This window comes from Macaca fascicularis, chromosome 11 (assembly GCF_037993035.2).
Source record: "Macaca fascicularis isolate 582-1 chromosome 11, T2T-MFA8v1.1".
Classification (NCBI taxonomy): Eukaryota; Metazoa; Chordata; class Mammalia; order Primates; family Cercopithecidae; genus Macaca; species Macaca fascicularis.
The window spans coordinates 78,403,801-78,423,016 of record NC_088385.1 but is presented as its reverse complement, the minus strand read 5'-3'; the positions used below and the strand labels follow the sequence as shown (position 1 = coordinate 78,423,016).

At 34.9% G+C, this 19,216-nt stretch overlaps 1 protein-coding gene across 2 annotated transcripts in view; it reads left to right on the top strand.

Moving 5' to 3' along the window:
* ZFC3H1 (zinc finger C3H1-type containing) overlaps positions 1 to 18,880 on the top strand; it is a 54,413-nt gene extending 35,533 nt beyond the window's left edge. For both annotated transcript variants that reach the window (XM_074007420.1, XM_005571546.4), the window contains 15 exons: positions 558 to 741; positions 2,058 to 2,244; positions 4,229 to 4,417; positions 4,991 to 5,228; positions 8,275 to 8,380; positions 8,467 to 8,665; positions 9,194 to 9,288; positions 13,283 to 13,393; positions 13,659 to 13,763; positions 13,897 to 14,062; positions 15,145 to 15,245; positions 16,686 to 16,787; positions 17,471 to 17,510; positions 17,811 to 17,873; positions 18,003 to 18,880. In XM_074007420.1, the coding sequence (XP_073863521.1) occupies positions 558 to 741; positions 2,058 to 2,244; positions 4,229 to 4,417; positions 4,991 to 5,228; positions 8,275 to 8,380; positions 8,467 to 8,665; positions 9,194 to 9,288; positions 13,283 to 13,393; positions 13,659 to 13,763; positions 13,897 to 14,062; positions 15,145 to 15,245; positions 16,686 to 16,787; positions 17,471 to 17,510; positions 17,811 to 17,873; positions 18,003 to 18,140 (2,024 nt within the window). In that variant the 3' untranslated portion in view covers positions 18,141 to 18,880. The remainder of the gene's footprint in view (positions 1 to 557; positions 742 to 2,057; positions 2,245 to 4,228; positions 4,418 to 4,990; positions 5,229 to 8,274; positions 8,381 to 8,466; positions 8,666 to 9,193; positions 9,289 to 13,282; positions 13,394 to 13,658; positions 13,764 to 13,896; positions 14,063 to 15,144; positions 15,246 to 16,685; positions 16,788 to 17,470; positions 17,511 to 17,810; positions 17,874 to 18,002) is intronic.
* The last annotated feature ends 336 nt before the right edge of the window (positions 18,881 to 19,216 follow it).

Genomic DNA, 19,216 nt, shown 5'->3' with positions numbered 1-19,216 from the left:
TGAACAAATGATAGATGAACTAATGAACAGAATAATGTATGAATGAGTACCTGTATGTTTGGCACATTTTACTTTCTAATTTCAAGTTTGCATTATTTGTGAATTAGCAAGTATCCAAGAGATGAATACTATTATAAACACTTTTTTTCTAGTTTAGATATAGTAAAGTAATCTTTATAAAGTATGACTTTTAATTACTTAATTATAATTTGCAATTTAACAAATGTGAATTCATTTGATGATAATGAAAAAGCAGTTGAATCATGGTTACTGATAAGTCGACTGAAAAGGTAATGTCACTTAGCCTTAAAATAGTAGAGTCCTAATTACTCCTTTTGTTCTGGTGTAATTTTTAATAGCTCCTCTTTCCACTCAGAAGGGTCCTGGTTTGGGCGATAAATAATGTCATAGCTCTACCTTAAAGCTATGAGCTAGTACATATCATTAGAATCTTTAGGTTTTTAAGTTATTTTAAAGATGAGAACAATTGTTTTCTTTTTCTTGCATCTGTGGACTAAAGAAAATATGAAGCTAATAATACTTTTTTTTTTAAATAGCTTTCCAGCCAGAGAACCAAATAAATGTTCCAGCTCTGGATACAGTTGTCACTCCAGATGATGTCAGATACTTTACAAATGAGACTGATGACATCGCTAATTTAGAAGCAAGTGTGCTTGAAAATCCTTCTCATGTACAACTTTGGCTCAAGCTTGCGTACAAGTACTTGAATCAAAATGAGGGGTAGGTCAGCTTCAAATCTTTGTGTAAACAGTTGCACATTTATATTTTTATGTTTGAGGTTTTTTTTACCTATGGTAATCAGTCAGGTTTCTTTCCTAGTATCAATGGAGTCTTTGTTTTTTGACAAAGCCAAAAGCATTTTATTGTTTAAAAGCTATTAGACAAGTTTAAGATTAGATCTTGAGTTTGTGTGCATGGCTCAGTGTATGGGTAATAAATTATACTAAAGTTTTTTACTCCAGTAGGCTCTTATTTCAAAGTAGGATTAGTTAAAACAGTAAATTCTGATTGGTGGAATGATTGATTATTGTTTTTTTAAAAAATCATAGTAGTCATAGTTTTTTAATAAAATTATGATAAAATAATGGTGGAACGGGTTAAATTTTGTTAATTTGTAATGGATATTTAAAGCTTATCTGAGAACCTCCAAATTATGGTGAATTTTCTTTTTGTCTCTGTGTCATATTAAATTATATGTATTTAAATAAGGTAAATAGTAATAACTTATACAACCAATAGTTTGTATTGCAAATGGCATCTTCTAACTTCTTGGTAGTATAAATAAGCCAAGAATAGTCTTTTCATAATTATAACTTTATAGTTACAATAATTCAAGGGTTTTTGTTTTTGTTTTTTTTTACACATTTCTTTGAAATATTTGACTATCTTAAAAGCTTTTAAGTAAAGCAGTGCTGCAGAGTGCTAATAAACCCACACATGCCTGGATGTGTTGCTTATTTAACTTTCCTGTGTGTCATTTCCATGTTAATGGGATAAATACAGTGTTTTCTTTTCTGACTCATTTACTGAGTGAAGGCCAAAAGAACTGTACATTATTTTATGAATAGGATCATGAGAAAGAATTATCTTCTCCAAGAGATAGCAAGCCCTTGACCGTTGAAAAGAACTATTATACTGAAAGCTTTGATATTTTGTACTTGCAGTAGCTGGCCTTGAGAGAGAGTCGTTTAACTTTTCCCATTCTTGAACAGTGTAAATCATAAAAGGTGTTGCTGAATATAGACATAAAGCACATTTGAAGTTGATAATCTTAGTGGTTTTATAACACTGTGCTTTTGTCTGTGGTAAATGCTTACTGAACGTTCACTTAAAACATTGTTGAGTCTGTGGAAAATCAGAAACTTTCAGGCGCGTGATTTAAAATCTTAATCTAGTACCCCTTTTCATAAGTGATCCTGGCTTCTTGGTAAATTCTAATAAAAATGGAATTTTAAAATTGATTCATTGTATTAGCCCTGTTTAAATTTTCAAGCAGGTTCTAAAAAGCACTCCCGCCTTTTCTTTTATATATACAGGGAGTGCTCAGAATCCTTGGATTCTGCTTTAAACGTTCTGGCGCGAGCATTGGAAAATAACAAAGACAATCCAGAAATTTGGTGCCATTACCTCAGATTGTTCTCAAAAAGAGGAACCAAGGACGAGGTGCAGGAAATGTGTGAAACAGCTGTTGAATATGCTCCAGATTATCAGAGCTTTTGGACTGTGAGTAGAAAAGATAACGTACATGTGCGTGTGTGTGTGTGCGCGCGCGTGTGTGTGTAATCCTTTGGATCATCTTAAATATTGATATGTAGCTTAATAGAGCATATGCCTTATCTGAATATGGATATAATAACCTTACTTTCAGTTTCTAGTAACCACAAAGCCACTTCTGGATCAGAATTTAGACTAAGCAGAAGAAAATATTTAGTGAAGCAGTGATTTTTTGTTGTTGTTAACTTTATTAGTAAAGAAAAAATGTAAAATTATTAAAAATTTCACACTTGCCTATATTTACACAGTTTTAGTTTGGGCAAAGTTAAGTGTAGCTTTTGCAAAACACCTGAAAAAATTGTTTCTTTTAAATTTATCTTAAATTGCCTCTATAAAATTATAATGACTGTCAGGAAACATTTTTGTCTTTTTATTATTTGTTTCCATGCTTATAGAAATAATCCCAATCTGTAATTCACACTAATATCTAAAGTTGCCAAGCTAAAAACATTTGATTGAGAAAAAGTGGCCTCCTCTTCTTTCTCCAAGAGAATGAGATGGTTTTTTTGGCTGTCAATTTTTGAGACAGGGTCTTACTATGTCACCCAGGCTGAGTGCAGTAGTATAGTCATGACTTACTGCAGCCTCTACCTTCTGGACCCAAGCGATTCTCCTACCTCAGCCTCCTGAGTAGCTGGGGCCACACATGCGTGCTACCATGCCTGGATAGTTTTTAGATTTTTTTGTAGAGATGGGTTCTTGCTCTGTTGCCCGGACTGGTCTTGAACTCTTGGGCTCATGCAATCCTCCTGCCTGGGCCTCCCGAAGTGCTGGGATTAAAGATGTGAGCCACCATGCCCAGCCAAGAATGGGATGTTTTTTACCCAGACTTAAAATTATAATTGATCCACTTGAGAAATAAAATAAATATTCACCTGAACTTTTATCACCTGAACTTGGGAGCCATTAGTTTCAGATAAATTTTTAAATAAATCTGTTGCTGTCAGATCTGTCATTTACTTACCAACTGAAGTTGTGAACCTGATAGATTTAGATAACATGATACTCCTTAATAAACTTCCTACTCTATTTCTTACTCTTTGAACGTAGGTACTGAACAGATTTGGATAGTAAAGGATGCTTGATTTTATTTTTTTTCTTTTTTGAAACCTAGAGCATTGTACCAAAGTGAATGTTGTTGATCACTACAAGATTTTATAAGGTGTGGAATATTCAAAAGTTGTAATATTTTTCTTTGAAGTTGTTTGGTCTTTAATGTGTTTTGTCATGCATTTCCTTTCTTTTTTAAAAAATCTTTTTTGAAACGGAGTCTCGCTGTGCCACCCAGGCTGGAGTGCAAGGGTGCGATGTTGGCTCACTGCAACCTCCGCCTCCCAGGTTGAAGTGGTCCTCCTGCCTCAGCCTCCAAAGTAACTGGGACTACAGGCATGCACCACCGAGCCTGGCTAAGTTTTGTATTTTTAGTACAGGTGGGGTTTCACCATATTGGCCAGGCTGGTCTCAAACTCATGTGATCCACCCACCTTGGCCTCCCTAAGCGCTGGGATTATAGGTGTGAGCCACTGTGCCCAGCACATTTCTAATATAAGTCTATTCTCAAAACTTTTATATAGTCACACACCTAAGCAACACAAATTGTATGTGATAATAAATGTGAACTTTGGATATTCATCCTGATCTTGCTGCGATTTACCTTTTAAATCAGGGAAAAGAGAAATGAAATTGCTTCAGTGATGACTATAAGAGTATATCTGTATTGTTTTAGTTTTCATATGATTCCACTTTTTGATATGTGATAGAAGAGGAGTCTAGGTTGTAGTACTAGAAGATGGATTTATACATTTTTACAATTATCCTTTTTGCAGAAGTTGAAGATTTACTATGAGATGGTTTTTTAATGAAATGTGAAAAGTCTGTAGTTTTGGTTTATTCTCGTAAGGCAAGATTAATAATATAAAGGCCCTTTGGGCAGTTTTTACACCTAGAAAGCACCTTTGAAGAGAAGGATTATGTATGTGAGAGAATGTTGGAGTTTCTGATGGGAGCAGCCAAGCGGGAAACATCCAGTATTTTGTCCTTTCAGCTTTTGGAGGCTCTTTTGTTTAGAGTTCAACTGCACATATTTACTGGAAGATGCCAAAGTGCACTGGCAATTTTACAGGTAAGCACTTGTTACAGGATTTAATTGCATTTTGTAGAAAAAGTTTAAAAGGTCTACACTGTTATCCATAGCATTATTTAATGGTTGAAAGCACAAGATTTGGATTTGAATCCTTGTTCTTCCACTTACTGCTAAGTCCTGTGACATTGGGTAAGTCTGTGACTTTATTTCCTCATTTGCCTGATGGGTGTAGTATCTTTTTTTATAAGATACTAATAAGTCGAGTTTTTGTAAGATACTAATAAGTAGAGTTTTATAATAAGTAGAGTTTTTATAAGGTTTCAATGAAAGTATTTTATGTTAAGTATCCACAGATAAACTTCAAGATTCAAGCCATAAGGGAAAAAATCAGTCTGATGAAAATAATCTATATGAGTGTGGTTTAAAAAAATTTTTTTCTTTTTACTGTTTTGTCTTTGTCTTACTAGATTTTAAGTATCAGGACACTTAAGATGTACCAACAAATGTGACCTTTTTATTATTTCATAAACTTTAGCATGGTAAAAATTATGTTTATCTGGTATTGACATCTCTAAATAATTTTTTTATCAAAAAATTTAAAATTTTTCCTAGAATGCATTGAAATCTGCTAATGATGGAATAGTTGCTGAATACCTTAAAACAAGTGATCGATGTTTGGCATGGTTGGCCTACATACATCTTATTGAATTCAACATTCTCCCTTCAAAATTTTATGATCCATCTAATGATAATCCTTCAAGAATTGTTAACACAGAATCATTTGTAATGCCATGGCAAGCAGTTCAAGATGTAAAGACTAATCCTGACATGTTGTTAGCAGTTTTTGAAGGTAAGTATAAAGTTTATAAATTGTAATATCAACTGTTATGTTATAACATCAGTGTTTAGAACATTAACTACCCATTATTGTGATTCTCCATAATTAAGTGGAACAAATTTATATCTCTATATTGCAAGTTTTAGTTTCACAATTTATAAGGCAAATTAAGTATTGAATCAGAGAAGATGGTCACTGGCATCTTTGAAAACCAGTAACTGCATGATATTACATTATCTTTCTGATTGTGGCACAGGGTATTTGTTAAATGTGTAGAGAAAATAAATTATGTAAGTTTGATGAATTGATTAAATCAGAGAACTAGGTACCTTTTTTTTTTTTTAGCAGTCCATTAAGGTGGAAGTTTAAAGATTTGTATCTTGTCAGCCAATTAATATTTTCTCCATCAGTCAGTGAGGTTGGTTGCTTCTCTATATTAAATGATAGGCCTGTTGTGGAACACATTACAAGATGTAAAGCCTATTCCTAAAAGAAGTATATAGCCTAGTCAGAAGATAAAATCTATACATTTGTCATAATTATTAAACATATAAGGCCATATAACTGTGTGAACTGTGTGTTTAGTATATAGTCTAAACTGTATGCTACATAAAAGAGACTAGGGCCGGGCACAGTGGCTCATGCCTGTAATCCCAGCCAAGGAGGCATGGGCAGATCACCTGAGGTCAGGAGTTCGAGACCAGCCTGGCCAACATGGTGAATCCCCATCTCTACTAAAAATACAAAATTTAGCGAGGCGTGGTGATGCACGCCTGTATTCCCAGCTACTCAGGAGGCTGAAGCACAAGAATTGTTTGAACCAGGAGGCGAAGGTTGCAGTGAGCTGAGATCACGCCATTGTACTCCATCCTGGACAACAGAGTGAGACTCAGTCTCAAAAAAAACAAGAGACTAGGATCTGTGATTTATAGAATTATTTGATACTGGCCGTGAACCCAAAGGGAAGAGATTATTATAGATTGGCATGATAAAGGAAGTCTTCATAGAAGAATGGGGACCTGGAGCTAGATGTTGAAGCATGGCTATCAATATGACAAAGTGGGTCTCCTCAGAGATGGGGGTGGACCCTTGTCTTATTTATCGTTTTACTCCTAAGGTCCTGTAAGGATGTGTGGCAAAATATTAAGTGCTTATTAAATGCTTGTTAAATACCCAGTGAAGGAAGGAAAGTAAAGAAAGGACATTACTGTTAGGGGAGTTAAACAAAAAGCAACAGGTAGATGGAAATTTATGCAATGGATTTGAAGTGTGATTGGGAAAAGGGATAGGTCTTACCAAACTGAGAATTCTGTGCTGGACAATCGTAGTGATTAAGCCTGATAAGTAGAATGATACTTGATTTTCAAGAACCTTGAAAATGTGGTAGACTTGATGGCAGTAGAGGTTCTTTAAGAAAGAGAATGTGCTTAAAGAGAAATTACACCAATGGTAGGAAAACCAACCAGAAGCTGATGGCAGTAACTGAAGTACAAGAAAAGTATCCTGGGAAGGAGGGTATTAGAGACGTTTTAAGTTATCACATAGAAATACGTGGCGGGGGGAGGCAGGGGCGGGTTGCAGATTAAATGTCGGGAAAGAGGAGAAGGAGTAATCAAAGATTTCAGAGTTTTGAGATGGGGAAAAGGAAAGTATCATTAATAGAAAACTGGTAAGTTGGGAAGACTGATTTTGATGGTAGGAGTAGTATTTGTGATTGTAATTGGTCATTCAAGTGGAAATGATTGTTGGCGGTAGGAAATAAGGAAGTGGACCTTGGCCATGCGTGGTGCCTCACATCTGTAATCCCAGCACTTGATAATCTGCTGACGCAGGTGGATCACCTGAGGTCAGGAGTTTGAGACCAGCCTGGCCAACATGGTGAAACCCCATCTCTACTAAAAATACAAAAATTAGTGGGGCATGGTGGTGTGTGTGCCTGTAATCCCAACTACTTGGGAGACTGAGGCAGGATAATGGCCTGAACCCAGGAGGCAGAGGTTGCAGTGAGCTGAGATCGTGCCACTGCACTCCAGCCTGGGCAACAGAGCAAGACTCCGTTTCAAAAAAAAGGAAGTGGACCTTACTTGGACAATTATCAATACATAAGTGGATTTGAGTGTTATTCACATAGAAGTTACTGTGTTATAGAATGCTTTACAGTTTTTATAATGTGCTTTTGAAGTAAATTATGCAGTAGTTGAGGCTATGGGATATTTTCTCTGAGGAAATGAGATTTAAGAGCATAACAGTAAGGAGTAAAAGGGACAGTGGAGTCATTAAAATGGGAATAAGAGGAAATGTAAACAATCTCTTGGAAGCAGAGGCAAGAAGAAATTAAGAAGAAGAGGAAGAACACTGTCAAATGTTAAATAAAATGAAGGTAGAGGTGAGCTTTTGTGTTTGGTTAGATATGAGTCCTTATAAGTGAACTTCAAGAGTGTAGTTTCAAAGTGATTGCATTCACTTTTAAACTCCACGGATCTGGGAAGTTGTGGTACCATTGGGTAAGGAGGAAATGGTCACAGCTGTGCAAAGTAAAACATTGTACCATTTAGTAAGTAGCAACAAGATCAAGAAAGAACTCTTTACAAGGGGAAAAGTGTGTTTTGATGGAGTAAGGAAAGGATCTAGTTTGGAGAGACATTCAAATGGCTGTGGGGCAGCAGGGCAAGACTTCCTTTGCAGTTGTCAGGGAAAGATGAAAAGATAATTTATTCTATAATTTTTTTTTTTGAGATGGGTTTTAAAGAATTTAGGATAACAGAGATACTTGTTTAAATGAAAACACTGATAGATGCAAAAGCTCATATGGGATGACTTTATTCTTACCAGGAAAGTTGAGGAAAAGTTGAAGGAATTGAATTTTAGGATTTTGGAGATTGCTTGAATAACTTCCTTTGAGTAAAAGCCAGAAGCTCAGTAAAGGTGAATAAGATGATGGATGGGTAATCAAAGGGAGGGGTCATCTTTTCCCATTGGTCTCTAGGAGTTGAAGTAACACAGTCAAATATTTCATTTTTATGATTGACATGATTCACGTTGTGATGTTTTTGGGTAGATGCGGTGAAAGCTTGCACAGATGAGAGCCTTACTGTTGAGGAAAGAATAGAGGCCTGCCTTCCACTTTACACAAACATGATTGCTCTGCACCAACTCCTGGAGAGGTACAACTTAATTGCCAAGCAGCTCACCTTGTATTAAAAAGTGATCTTTTCATGTCTTTAACCGTTTTGTTTTTGTTTTTGTTAAGGTATGAGGCTGCAATGGAGCTTTGTAAATCTTTACTGGAATCATGTCCCATTAACTGCCAGTTGCTGGAAGCCCTCGTTGCATTATATTTGAAAACAAATCAGCACGACAAAGCCAGAGCATTGTGGCTTACTGCATTTGAAAAAAATCCTCAGAATGCAGAGGTTTTTTATCATATGTGCAAATTCTTCATCTTACAGGTAAAAAATAATGTATAATTCTTAAATATGATGCTTTTATATTTCAAATTTCCCTGTCAGCACCAGGAAGTGTTTCCTGGTCCTTTTACCCTTTGCAAGCTGTGTTAGGTGTTCCTTCTCTCTCTGCCATAGTTCTACCTTAACACTTATTACAGTGCTTTGTAATTTTATTCCTAGCTACTTTAATATATGCTATACTAAACTTCTTGAAGGCAAGGAACATGTTTACTCATATTTGCAGCCCAACGCCTACCACAGTGCTAGATGGCTAGTACGTAATTGATGGATGAAATGTGAGCCTATGGTAGTGTTAGAGGTTAAGCTGTTTAATCGTTAGTGGAACTTAATTCAGAGAGTAAAATATAATAACAGTTTTCTGAGTATGTCTCAAACTCATCCCCTCCGCCCCTTACCCACCCAAGAAACTTAATCTAATGAGTACTTTTTTAAGGCTTTTTTTCTCCCTTGTGACATTTTAATTAAACATTGTAAGCCTGATATATATCCCCCTCCCTCTTTTTAAAATAGAATCGAGGCGATAATCTTCTTCCATTTTTGCGGAAATTTATTGCATCCTTCTTTAAACCGGGGTTTGAGAAGTTTAATAACTTGGATCTGTTTCGGTAAGTTGTAGAATTCTTAGTTTGTAGAGGAATGAGAGATAGCACAGTTCAGTAGAAAGATTACAGTTTTTTTCTTATATGATTACATTTTAGACTGACTTTTTAGTACTTGAATACCCACTTAACAGAATACTCGAAACAGAATAAATATAACAATAAAAATGGAGGCAAGATGGAAAATTCTTTAACATTCTTTGGATTAAACACACTATACAAAGTAAGGCATATATTATAACCATAGTAACTCATTCTTTTACTTTATTGTTATTGTTGTTAATTTTAGTACTGAATATTATAGCACTTAGTTATCCCAAGGCAATCTCAGTGATTTTTTACAAAATATATTTTCATTTATTTGATTGGTTATCAAAGTGAATATAAATAATATGCCTTTTTCTTTTTTTAATTCTGAAGAGAACTACTTTAGCCCTTGATATGTCATGGAGTAAGAAGTTTCAGAGGATCCTTTTCTCAACCATTAATTTCTTAATAGCTCATATAGAGCTGTACTTACTGTCTTTCCTGAGAGTTCCTATTCCAACAATAAGAGGTCGTGGCAAGTTTTGAATAATGATTTTTTAGGGGGGAGCCTCTTAAAATTATCTTTCCTTTGTCCTCCTCATCTCTTTATGGGGTTAGCAAACTTTTTTCTTAAGAGCCAGAAAGTAAATATTTTAGGTTAGCAGGCCATGTAGCCATGAAGTCTATTACCACTACTCTACTATATTGCTTTATTGAGAAACCAGCCACAGATGAAATGTAAATGAATGGTTATGACTGTGTTCCAGTACAGCTGTTTACAAAAATAGGCATGGTTTGCTGATCCTAAGTTAAAGCAGCATCAAAAGGAAAATACTTTATCACGACATACTCTATTTTGTATTAGGAAGAACTGAGAGAAGAAAGCTGAATATCTCTCAAAAAAATTTATTGTAGAAAATACAGATGAGTGAAAATAGAATCTTAAAGCCCAAATTTTTTTAAGTAAGTGATCTATCCAACCTAGACCTTGTTTTTTTTGTTGTTGTTGTTGTTGTTTTTAAATTTACTTTAAGAAATGGAATCTCGCTCTGTCTCCCAGGCTGGAGTGCTGTGGTGCAATCTCACCTCATTGCAACCCTCCGTCTCCCAGGTTCAAGCAATTCTCCTGTCTCAGCCTCCAGAGTAGCTGGGATTACAGGCACACACCCCCCACACCTGACTAATTTTTTGTACTTTAGTAGAAACAGGTTTCACTGTGTTACCCAGGATGGTCTCGAACTCCTGAGCTCAGGCAATCCGCCTGCCTTAGCCTCCCAAAGTGCTAGAATTACAGTTGTGACCCACTGTGCCCGGCCCACCCTAGAACTTTTTGTGAACATGGCAGTTTTATTTGAGATTTGGGAACTCTATTCCCTTCCAGACTTGAGTCTTTATATATGTCCTCTTATGGTAGCAATTTATTGCCATAGCAATTTTAGTGCCCTTCCCAAAGGACCCTTCTTTCTGCTCTGTTACATCTATATTAATATTTACAAATAATTACAAATGAAATAATTCTAAATGCAAATTAATAGAAAATAATTAAACTTCTATAAGGAGTTTAGAGATTTTTCAGCTTCTCCATACTCAATTTCTTCCTCGTTTAAATTAGTTTGCTTTAATATCTCAAGCTCAGGCAAAGGACTAATTCAAGGCTGAACCAAGCTCTTTAGAGATTGCTGGTTCTGGTCTTCCCTTGGGCACGGAGATAATTGGTTTAGTTTAAAAGAAAATGCTACCAATTTCTGCCTTGGTAACTAATCAAAGATTTTCAGATCTTCTTGATGCCAGCTTAATAAGGCAGAATAAATAAGCATCAATAAAAATTTGAAAATGAGTTGTCTCCAAATATATTCTCATTACTAAGTCATCTTTATTATTTTGTGGAAATAGTCATAATTCACTGAGAATTAAGAGAAAAAGGTATTCTGTTTATAGCTTATTTAGACAATAATGAAACCCTTGTTTACACAAAGATTGTGCATTTCTGTTAATTTAGAAAGTCTTTTTTATCAGCTATTAGGAGAATGATGATAGATGAGATAATTTTTGGCCTTGCCATACTTACTGTATATTGATACAAGTTTTTAAAATTTATAAATTGTCAATGTTTATTAATAGGAGAAATCTGCTTTTAATTGGTTCAAAACACTTTTAAAATTTCATGAGTAGAAATTGTTAAGCAAAATACTTAGCATTGTAATTTTTACCTGGAGTTGAATCAACTCTCTATGTGACATTTAGTATAAAGATGGCAGGCAGAAGGAACTAGATAGGTAATTTTCATGTGTTTCAAGTCAATTTGAAGATTAAGTAGATAGCTAGAAAAATTAATTTGGGGATATCATTTACTTTACTAAAGTTAAACTAGGGATTATAGTCTTAAGTAGATTAGATTTGAAGTTATCTCTTCTGACCATCTCAGTTTTCAGTGAGGATGTTAAGGGATTAACTCATGGTAATGTAGCTTGTCTTGGCAAAGTCAGGATGATAACCTGACTTCTAGATGTTCTATTTCTTCTCTTTCTTATGTTTGCCCCTGATGCAGCCTGTCTAATTGATTAAGACTTGTCCCCTTGCAATTATTTAAAAATTTAAGACAAATAGTTATACCAGATTGTCATTTTTGTGATCAATGTATTTCCTTTAAAAACGTTGTTCTTAAGGATGGTGGTATCTTACACACAGATTAAAATACATTGGAGGGAAAGTGGACTTAGTCCAGTAGAATTCTTTACTGATTGACTTTTTAGAGTTACTGGGATCGACTTACAATCCTAGTAAGTATTGTGGTTTTTCAAGAAGGGGCTATAATTTGTAATATTTCCCAAACTTATTTGATCATAGATCTCTTTTGAGAGGTACCTTATGGGCTAATGTGTTATAGAATACACTTTGATATCATGTCTAAAATTAAACTTAAATGGGTTGTATGTGTGTATGGCTGTATGTGAGAGAGATTACTTTCAGACATAAGGTTTAGTAAATCCTTTTTTTTCTTTTTTAAGAAAGGGTCTCACTCTTTAACATGGGCTGGAGCACGGTGTTGTGATCTCAGCTCACTGCAATCTCTGCCTCCTGAGTTCAAGCTATTCTCCCACCTCAGCCCGGGAGTAGCTGGGACTACAGGCATGCACCACCATGCCTGGCTAATTTTTGTATTTTTTGTAGAGATCTTGGGGTTTCACCCAAGTTGTTAGCCAGGCTGATCTTGAACTCCTGACCTTAAGTGATCCACCTACCTCGGCCTCCCTAAGTGCTGGGATTACGGGTGTGAGCCACAGCCCCAGGCCTTGTAAATCTTTTTTTAACAAGAAAGTACAGATTTCATTGGAAAATTTCAGATACTTGGTAGACTCATTTGTTCTTTTTAAACTAGGTTTAATTAGAGGATTATGGGGTTTCGTTTAATCTTGGGGATAGAATAAAAAATTCATTTTAGGAGGAGAGTTTTTCATATAGGTATAAAATAATAAAATTGTGGGCCAGGCACAGCGGCTCATGCCTATAATCCCAGCACTTTGGGAGGTTGAGGCATGTGAATTACTTGAAGCCTGGAGTTCAAGACCAGCCTGGCCAACATGGCGAAACACTGTCTCTATTACAAATACAAAAATTAGCTGGGCGTGGTGCTGCATGCCTGTAGTCCCAGCTACTCGGGAAGCTAAGACATGAGAATCACCTGAACCTGGGAAGTGGAGGCTGCAATGAGCCGAGATTGTGCCACTGCACTCCAGCCTGGGCGACAGAGCGAGACTCGTCTCAAAAACAAACAAACACAAAAAACATTGTGAGTAACGTGTAATCCTAGAGATGTGACCAAAGACGTATGGTATGCATATGAAAAGAAAGTCTCGTTGCTTTCTAAAAAATATTTAAATGAAATTTAAGTGAAACTAACAATTTTAAAAAATATGTGTGTAATTCATGTGTGTATCGGTGTAATTTAAAACAATACTTGGTTTTTTTTCAGGTATCTTTTAAATATTCCAGGACCAATTGACATTCCATCTCGTTTATGTAAAGGGAATTTTGAGGATGATATTTTTAACCACCAAGTTCCTTATTTGTGGCTGATTTACTGGTGAGACATCCACTGTGGAGAGATATTGCATACTAGGCCTGCATTTGCTGTTTATTATTGAATTACACTGTGTTTGTTATAATTAACTTGCTGTTAAAGTCATTGAAGCACAATTGAAGAGATGCTAAGGTTTACTATGTACTAGAGAAGAAAGGTCAAAAGAAGGATTCTATTGTAATAACATCTGTAATGTTTAAAATCCTTTGTCATTCCTTCACCTGATAGAATTGAATGATAGACATGTTTTCCTTCATTTTTTAAACAGCCTTTGTCATCCTCTTCAATCAAGTATTAAAGAGACAGTGGAGGCATATGAGGCAGCATTAGGGGTGGCCATGAGGTGTGATATAGTACAGAAGATATGGATGGAGTAAGTTTAATTTTTCTTGATAAGAATGGGATTTGGGGATAAAGGGGTATGGTTGGGAAAGGGGTGACCAGCTTTCTTGGTGAGAGAACTGCTGGCTTAGTTATTCTAAATTACAATATTTTTTTTTTGGCAGTTATCTTGTCTTTGCGAATAATAGAGCTGCTGGATCCAGAAACAAAGTTCAAGAATTCAAATTTTTTACTGATTTAGTGAATAGATGTTTGGTTACAGTCCCTGCCCGATACCCCATTCCTTTTAGCAGTGCTGATTACTGGTCCAACTATGAATTTCATAATAGGGTAAGAACTCAAAACTTTTTTCTTTAGATGTTTGTATAAAACAAAGACTTTAAAAATGATAGCAAAACTCCTGTTTTATATCAAGAGAGCTTTTTCTAGGACTACTTTCTTAACATTCACTATTATTCTTGACCATGTTTCTTATCTATTTAGAGTCTAGCAATAGAACCCTTTGAGGCTCAATTAAAATGTGCATTAATTATTATGTTATAGTTATGAAAATTTAACATTGGAAGCAAAATAGGGATATTAAGGTGTAATACATATTAATGAAAAAACACATCAAATCAAAGATTCTATTGTAATACCTGTAATGTTTTGCTTGAGTAGTTGAAAATTCTACTGAATGAAAAATTTAGTAACTTCAAAATAAGTATGGGCTTATACGTTGTAGCTGCTCTTTTTGTAAATATTTCGTCAAGCAAATATAGCTATACATAAGGCATAAGAAAGTTTAAGATTAGGTGCTGCTTATAATTCTAACAGTAGAATCTAAAGATACAGTTTTGTGATTACCTTTTTAAAAAATTTTTTTTCAGGCACTACTTTTATTCAGCGCATTATAGGCTAAAAAGCTCCTTGCTAAAGCTTATTGTAGACTAAAACATATATATGTTTTATTTATTTATTTTTGGTGGGGTGGTTTTGTTGCTAATCAGGATAACCAATTATTATGCTTGTACTTCTATGCCATTCTTTATCCCAGGATCTCAAACCACTTTATGGACATTAAGTCATTTACACACGGGCATTCCATGAGCAAGATGTGGCAGGTATTATTAGCCCTATGACTTGCCGAGCTATACAGCAAGTAAAGGTAGACTCAGGAATGAAAACCCGGACTCCTGGCTTCTTGTCAGTGTTCTGCCCATGGTTCTCATCACTAGACCATATTTCCTAATTCGTATTTGGAAAGTCACTAATAAAATTAATGGTAGGAACTGTAACTCACAACATCATACATTACTATAATTTATACATTCATATCTTAAAGACCATTTTGGTTTTCGTGTTAAAACACATAGGTAATTGGATTTCACATTTTGGTTGCATTCATTTTTCGCCCCCCTCAACCTTTACAGGTTATTTTCTTTTATTTGAGCTGTGTTCCAAAGACCCAGCATTCCAAAACCTTGGAACGGTTTTGTTCAATTATGCCAGCTAATTCTGGACTTGCATTGAGGTAAGAAAAAGTAACATTCTTTTGGTTCTCTGCCTAATGGAATAGGCTCTTCATATAAAATTATTCTTGAAAACTTGATAAAAATAGTCTGTTGTTCCATTATGTCCTCATGAATATATACTACTTAATTTCAGAGTTGTTAAGCCAATGTTTAGCTATTCGTTCAAAAGTCAATGTAAAAATTCTGGTCGCTTCAGAAAACTTCAAGTTACAAGGGGGCAAATAATTCCATTCAAGTAAAGTTCATCTGTGTTCCCTAAACACACACCATCTGTCCTTAGCATGTGCATTATAAGCAGTAAGCTTGTTTTCCATGGCAAGGAAATATTATTTAAGAGGCTTTCATATTTTCACCTAGGTCAGTTGCTCTCAAATATTGGCAAACATTAGAATCTCCTGGGATGCTCATTTAAAATGTAGATTCCTGACCTTGAGCCCTCACACCACATTTTTGAAGCACTGATTAGGGATTTCATATATTCAATCAGAACGAGATTTCTCAGCCTTTCTTTGTACTTTCTCTGCTCTGATACAGCAAACCCACTTTCATCCACAAGAATTATGCTTTTTAATTCAAAAAGGTACCCTGCACGCTAATGCATTGGCCTCCACTTGTACAGTCATTCCCACTGCATCAGTTGTATCTTATCGTTTTATGGATCATAAGATGCCTAAAATATTTATAAAATGTTCCCTTATGTTTTAAAGGATTTACATTTCATTTAGCATGTATGTGGGGAAAATCATATAAAAGTTTATAAACTACAGTTGAGACAAACATAATGGTAGTATTTTACAATTTTCTTAGCAAGCCTGCCAATCTATAGAAGCTCATTACAGAAATGTTAATTATGAAACACCTTTGATAAAATGTGAAATAGAAAATGTCATATTTTGACATAATTTTCTATTGTGATAGGCATTTTAGAATGTAGGTAGTTTACTTGTTTATTTTGTTGGTAAATCCCTACCTCTGTGTTTCGACACTTATTTCCTCTGGTCGTCCCTGTTCTTTTTTTCCAGGAGAATAGAGAACTTTAATGGTTACTATACATGCATTTTAGTTCAAGAAATATTCAAGATTGATCATACTCTAAGAAAGAAAAATACCAGGAAATTGCATTAGTATCAAGCCATTAGTTTAAAAAAAAAATGGGATGGGAAATAGGTACTCTTATTTGGAGGGAATGCTTTTATGTCCTATAGAAATACATGCACCTTAGTGTAGTTTGGTAAGATGAGCATAGATCTTGACCTCTTCATAGTTTGCACATTCCTGTCCCAGGGTAATTTTTGTAAGAGACATTCTGAAATATTTGCTGGGTAGCCTTTATGGAATTTAACTAATCAAGATTTATACTTAATCATTGTGCTTGTAGAGCACATTTGGGGTTCCCTACACTGCAATGCTTTGTTCATTTTCCTGAATATACTTTACAGGTTACTTCAGCATGAATGGGAAGAAAGCAATGTTCAGATTCTGAAACTTCAAGCCAAGATGTTTACATATAATATCCCAACATGCCTGGCCACCTGGAAAATGTAATGCAACAATCATGTACATGTTTTTATAGCTATTGCTTTTATTTATAAGGTTTGCTCCAGACAGGTAAAATCTGAAATGACATCTATATATATATGTATTTTTTTTTCTTTTTTTCATGGACAGATTGCTATTCTTAATTTAGATTTGTTTTTAGCATTTACTGAGGTTTAATGAGAGTGAGTACTCATTAAGAATTGCCTCTAAAAGCAAAAAGCGTAGACTTTTAATTTTCTTTGAAGGAGAACATTTAAGTAACAGTACTGTTATCAAACAAATCTGCTACAGTCATTTTAAGACCGCCTCTTTTGAAATGGGGTGTGTCTACCCTGTTATAGTCTGATTTCTTCTTTCTTTTAAAGGTGTTAGTGCTAGGTATTTTTGACTAGTAATTATGAGGTGTTTTGTTTTTGTTTTTGTTTTTTTTTCCTCCTGTGAACGTTATTTATGTTCAAAACACTGGTCTGCTTTTTTCTTGTAAAGTTGATAAAAATTGTTGAATTTTTCTTTTCACTATAGGTTTTCCTCCTTGGAAGTTTAGCCTGTTAACTTTCAGGAAGTTTTGTACTCAGATTCCCACAGTCAGTATTCTGCCAGTGGTGGTGTTTCATTTTGTTCAAAGATATATAAATTTTTCTTTTCCTTTTTCTGTATTCCTTTTTTTTTTTTTTTTTTTCCTTAGAGCCATTGCTGCTGAGATTGTTCTAAAGGGACAAAGAGAGGTAAGCCATGGTTGAATATCAGATGGGTCACTTTTAAAAAGTTTTTCTGTCCCTTTTGTTGACTTCTCAATTTAAAAGAATTAAAGCACAGAAGTTAACATTTCATGCACACTAGGAACCAGGTGGGGAAACAAAAGTAGTTAACATTTTAAGAGCACCAAATATTTGGAAACTCCAAAACTCAGCATAACCATTTTGTCTCAGATGTTACTGTGAATTACCATTCTTTAAACAGATAGAATTATGAAGGTGTTTTTCATTATGTTTTCTGATGGAATTGTGTGTATATCTATCTTACAGGTCCACCGTTTATATCAGAGAGCCTTACAGAAGTTACCTCTTTGTGCATCACTGTGGAAAGATGTAATGCTTTTTATCTTTTATTTTATCTTGATGTTTTCCTGTAAATTTTCTGCATGTGCCATATCCATTGATGTGGTAATGCTCAAACTCTAGCTAAGTCTTACTTCTATGCTTCCCTGTCTTTTACAGCAACTCTTGTTTGAAGCATCAGAAGGAGGTAAAACTGATAACCTGAGAAAACTAGTTTCCAAGTGCCAAGAGATTGGAGTCAGCCTAAATGAGCTCTTAAATTTAAACAGTAACAAAACAGAAAGCAAGAATCACTGAACACTGGGTGCAGTCAGTTCTAAGTCCTTATAATAATTGCCAAAATTATTTGAATGATTCTTCAAGATTAGGCTGATCCCTGGCTAAGGTCTATGTAAGGCAGACAAGCATTATTGATCATATCAAGTTCCCTACAATATCCTGTCCTCAAAACCGGAAGCAATGAACATGATCCTCTTCGGTTGGATAAATGAACTTCCTGTTTGGCCTGCTTCTAGGCCCTGCCAGATTCTCATAACATCATATACGTAAGTATAGTTCCTCAAAGTGACTGACATTTATTTTAATTTTGCCTTGTTTTTGTTTTTTATTTTCTCCCCCATTCCTTTATTTTGTGTTATTCCTGATTCACTTGACACTCTCTGATGCCTGAGAGATTCCTGTTTGGGATTTAATATCCAGGGCTGTGTTTACAGTAAAAAAGCAGGCAGTCCCTTTTAGTTTTTCCTTTTTAAATTTTTTTGAGATTCTTCATTTCAGGATTTAAAACTATAGCAGTCCATCTTAAGGAAAGTGTAACTGCCATGGCCACAAGTCTGCTAGTTGCACTTGAATGCTCTATCAGGGTTGTTTATTGCCCTTTCTACGTTCTGGACTCCTTGCCGAGACTGTTTAACTTGAAGATTAAAGAAACTATTGCAAATGCCAGTGCATCAGAACCTAAGAGTGGTCAAATATTATGTGCAATTTTTTTGTAAAGAAATTTTAATTTATAATAAAGTTTAACAGTTTAAAGAACAGTTAATATTTGAACTGCTTTGTATTGAAATACTACTTTGTAGTATTAAAATTGTTTATATACTTTTTTAATATAAGTTAACTTTCTAAAAACTCTTGCTGTCTTTATTCACTTTTCACACTGGTGGGAAAGGGTCGAAGTCGGAGATAAAGATATTTACCATAACTTATATTTTTTTATCTTGAAACTGCTTTCTTATTAAAAAAAAAATTTAATGATTTCTTAATTCATGAGAAGATGGATACTGTTGTGAGGACAGTGAACAGAGAGGTTTGCACTACCATTAAATTCCTTGTTCTCAAATTCACAGTGTTTAGAAGGTGCCTCCCAACTGTAG